This window comes from Photinus pyralis, unplaced genomic scaffold, assembly GCF_008802855.1.
Source record: "Photinus pyralis isolate 1611_PpyrPB1 unplaced genomic scaffold, Ppyr1.3 Ppyr1.4_LG3b, whole genome shotgun sequence".
In the NCBI taxonomy this organism is placed as follows: Eukaryota; Metazoa; Arthropoda; class Insecta; order Coleoptera; family Lampyridae; genus Photinus; species Photinus pyralis.
In genome coordinates, this window is record NW_022170510.1 from 28,476,509 (window position 1) to 28,481,130 (window position 4,622).

Consider the following 4,622-nt stretch of genomic DNA (forward strand, 5'->3'; position numbering starts at 1 on the left):
AAATTACTGCTTTGTCGCTGAATGTTAATTACGATTTAGTATTCGACTTACCCGATCTGTATCAAACGTTAAATTTGTCTCGCGCTGTATACACCGTGCTTCTGTTTTTGTGTTTGTATCTGATTGCAAATTTTTGGCAACAGCGCCCTTCTGAGCTCAGAAAGGTTGCGTCTAGGGTTCAAACGTAAGGTGTTTATTTTCGTCGATACTCCGTGAACGTTTGTGCACTCTGGTTTTCGTTACAGCCGAATTGTAGTTAATATATTTCTTCTGAGACTACAGTGTAACTCAGCTGTTTTTTAAAGATAGGTGTACTTGCGGTTTTTGCAACCATGTGCCATTTTTTTGCGAATATTTTAATACCACAAACAGAATCAACCTAGCCACGTTTGTTTCTGATATACAAGGTGAAACCGAAAAGTTTGACATTTTGACGTTATCATATCGTACTGTCCATGTGAGAAATCTTAGGAAGAGAGTGGCATTGTGCTCAGAATTAGGAGGTGGGCATGAACGCATGTTGTGATGTATTTTGTTCAAAATTTAATTATAATTTCCTTGCAAAATGAAGGTTCAATTCTGTTCAGATGAAAATCGAATTTCTACTTCTCTGACAACGCTGCATCCAGACAGATGGATCAAACTGTCAAACTTTTATTTACAACAAAAGAACGTTTTGTTTTTCCAAAGCACTCTTCTCAAAAAATTAAACATTGTATTTTTAAGAAAAATGTGATACTGAACCACCATGTGTGATACAATGCGATAAAAAATGAGTTGCTGTTTAGTCACCTTTAGAATGTTTGTTTACATGGGAAATCGTACTTAACTTGAACTTCCAAAGGCAACTCGACAGCAACTCATTTTTGATCGCCCGTTATATCGTTGTAAAGAGAAAAAAAGACGTAATCTCAAAATGTGAAAATTCAAAATGGCGCCCATAAGAAAAACCAAAGTTGCCACGTGTTTCTCATTCATCTTGAAAGTCATTAAAAACAGGTTGTCATATTCGAAATCTCCATTAAAAAGTGTCCGAATAATGTGTTAATTAGAAATGTCTACTACGATTAGTTTATCATAAAAAAATTAAAAACGAAAATCAGAAATTTTCGTTTTTTTGCGATATCTTCAAAACTATTGAAGATATTTCAAATTTCTCTTCAGATTCTTATTCAGTACGAAAATTTGCAACATTGCCTCCTTTTAACCAACTTTCTATCTCTTAAGATTAGTGAGATCCCCATAGTAATGGACACCGTGTATGAGCTACAGTCTGAATACACTAACAAAAGAGGAGAATGTAGCCCCCCCTCCTCCCAACAGTTTTTCATGAAGAAATTGCTTTTAAAATTATTTCGAACCTAAATGTAACTAACTGTTATGTTCACTTTGGGCAAAAGTAACAATATTGATGGTTTCAAAAAGCAATATGTAATCAAACGATAAAGTAGGGGAAATCGACGAAAATAAGAAAATTTATCTTTTAAACTACAAGTCGCAACGACCTTGTTGAGCTCAAGAAATCTGTAAACAGACAAAAACACAACAAGAAACAAAAAGAGGGGTAATGATCGCGCTGCATAAAATATTGCGTATTAACGTTTGACACTGAGGCTAATCGTATACTGAGAACTGCAATTAATACTTAAAATGACCCAATAACTCGAATGACTTTAACCTATCAAAAGTAAATTTTGGTTCGACTACTAATTGCATAAAAATGACGTTAAATTTTAAGAAAAATACTTTAAAAGGTACATACAGCATAATTTCTATTCAATAGCAATATAAACAAACTAGTATAAGTAAATTCTTACTGTTCGCTTAGGATGGCCCCTTAGCCGATATTCCCCTCGAGAAATGACCCAAACTTGCACTTTTTGAAAAAAATTACCAATCCTCAAAGGGCATAACTCGATATTTATTAAACCTACAAAGCTGCGGTTATACTGAAACTTGAAAACAATCATTTGATACATAGGATACGCCATTAGGTGGATATAAGCCAAAAACTAAAATTTCTTCGAGCATCACGCAGCATCTTTTCAAGGGGCAAAAATTAAGACTACAGAATTGTTTGCGTTGATGTTTTAATAACAGCCCTAGAAGTATAGCATTGGGTTGAAACCTATAAAGACCTAAAACAGCAACTGTGTTTTGGATTCGGTTACGACCATTTCTATACTTGGGCTCAGTGAAGGGCCCTTTGAACCGAGAATTGGAATTATAACAAAACCCTATTTCTCTTGCACATTCTTACCCTCTGACCTCAAACCTTTCGGCATTGAATCTATCTGGAAAACAAATAGGCGGCATACAGAGATAAATTTCGTAACGGGAAGTTGCAAATGATTAAAGGGCACCTGACCGTACGCAAACATTTACGTTGAAAGCTATTGGCAATCAGTCTATCCAGTTCAACAACAATTTCTTTACTCTCTTCCCTTCACATTTTCGGTGGTTATAATATTTATAGAGAACATAATCTATTTAACGAAATGATGATGTATTTTGGTTTGCAGCATTTCATGTCTGTAACGACGGCAGTTACAGTCCCCTTGCTCATCACGATACTTGAAATTGATGAGCTTTTGAGTTTCTAAATGAGTTCTCATCTTAAGTTATAAACTTTGGGTAAGTTAGGTTAGTTTAACCCTCATTTTCTACTCCATGTATTGTTTCAGGCACTTCGGCATGTTATTAGAATTACTTTGTGCGTAAAGTTCGCGAAGGGACAAGGGTTCGTTGTAGTTCAAACGCGAAATGTTTTCGTTTCTTAGTGAAATGTGGAATACTTTTCATTCAGAAAAATCCTCAACACCTTACGAGTGTAGAACGACTTGATACTGTACGTTTGGACCATTTGGCTTGAGCTGGTCTATTCGCAATGTGCGTCAATTCCAAAATGACGTTTATAAAGGCAGGGTGGCCATTATGCTCCAGGTCGGCCATGTTTTTTCCAATTTGGTTTAACCGAATTAGTAGATTTTGCTATAATTACGAAATGCTGCCACAATTGAGTCCATCAAGATAAATTCATCACCTTAGTTTCCAGGTTAGTTTCCACCAATCTGGGGTTTGGCAAAAAAATGGCGGCTTTTCCAACGACCAACAGACACCACCGTAAGACCACACTGTCTCTCTAGAATCAATGTACTGTGGACCATGGTGGCGTATAAAAGAAGAACTTTATGTATGAACCAAACTTTTCTTACCCATATTAATGTATTTATTATTTTTTAAATAAATAAAAATAAATTCTTATAGTGAATTTTAAGTTTACAATGTTTAAATGAGTGGTAGCTTCAGCTAAATCAGGGGAATTTTGTACCCCACAATGCAATGAAGTATCACAAGGTGTTTAGGTCATCATCATTTTCAAAAGGTCCTTAGGTTCTCGATCGGCAAAAGTAAGAGCAAAGAATCCTATTTTAACGCAGTTAACCACACGAATAGCGTCTACTTGTTCATTTTGTTCAAAATCGAAATCAACCATATCATTATCGACGAATTCGGCCGTGTTATTTCTGTTAATGTGCGCAAATTCTGTGAAGTAATCGATGAACGCGTCTTTGTTGACAATTCCCTCGGCGTTCATTACGCCATTTTTCTTCCAAAAGCAAGCGAAAAACTTTCCCACAACGTCGTTGTTGTACGACGTTTGAAAGTCGTAAAATTCCTTTTGCAAGGTTTCGTAAGCAATTCCAGTTTCTTTTGAGCAATCTTGCTGGGTGTTGGATGCAGAAAACTGGAAAAATGTGACGGTGTAATAATCCTACCATGCGCTTAATGAACTTACTTGGAAGAATGATAAAATGAGCAATAAATATGGTAGCATGGGCATTTTTCTGTCTATACCGAGACGGTTACAAACTGGTAATATTGCGATGTTGTTAAACTCGGCTTTATCAGAGCTTTAAGGTTATCAACTATTCGTGCTTATACATAGTCAATTCAAACTGAAGGTGCTCTTCTTTATTTTCATTCAGTGTTTCTCAAACCATGGGACACGCTCTCTAAGAGAAGTTAATTTTGCAAGGGAGCGCATCGAAATAAAGATAAAATAAAATTATTGCACACGATCTTTCCTTAGTACAAGCTCCTGTACCGTCAACTATTCGTTTACTTCTAAATAGAAATTTCTCTTACGATTTACAGTGTGTCCCAAGTAAAACGCGCCATAGGGAAACAGAATTGTATTTTTATACATTAATTCTGTTTGCCTGTTCACCCTGGGACACACGGTATATATCACCGAGCCAGTCGCTAACCTTGGATGGGACTCGATAGCTGCGCCTCCTGTCTGTGATACTCGCTACACTGCCCCCCTCTTAAAACTGTTGCGAGAGTATATTAAGACAAATTTAATGGCACGACGCGTAGCGGAGTGCCTTTAAACGTTGCAAGTGCTTTAAAGACCAATTATACACGTCTTATATTTCTTTTTATTATACCTGCAATATAATTATGTATAATAAAATTTGTCGTCCAACAAGCATTCGCACTGGAACATTTCGTTTTTAGCGCATTTTTGAAAAAAAATACGCTATTATATTCGTTATTGCTGGCAGGCCGGCTGTCCGCGTTAGATCTCCACAACTACAATAGCTAGAGACTTCAAA

The 4,622-nt window shown here is 36.3% G+C and overlaps 1 protein-coding gene across 1 annotated transcript; it reads right to left on the reverse strand.

Annotated features, from left to right (window-relative positions):
• Positions 1–3,218: 3,218 nt before the first annotated feature.
• On the reverse strand, positions 3,219–3,956 carry LOC116167134. Its single transcript, XM_031482373.1, has 2 exons — positions 3,800–3,956; positions 3,219–3,748 (listed from the first exon to the last, which is right to left on the reverse strand). The coding sequence occupies exons 1-2, from the start codon at positions 3,842–3,844 to the stop codon at positions 3,362–3,364; spliced, it is 432 nt and encodes a 143-aa protein (XP_031338233.1). The 5' UTR covers positions 3,845–3,956; the 3' UTR covers positions 3,219–3,361.
• Between the last annotated feature and the right edge of the window lie 666 nt (positions 3,957–4,622).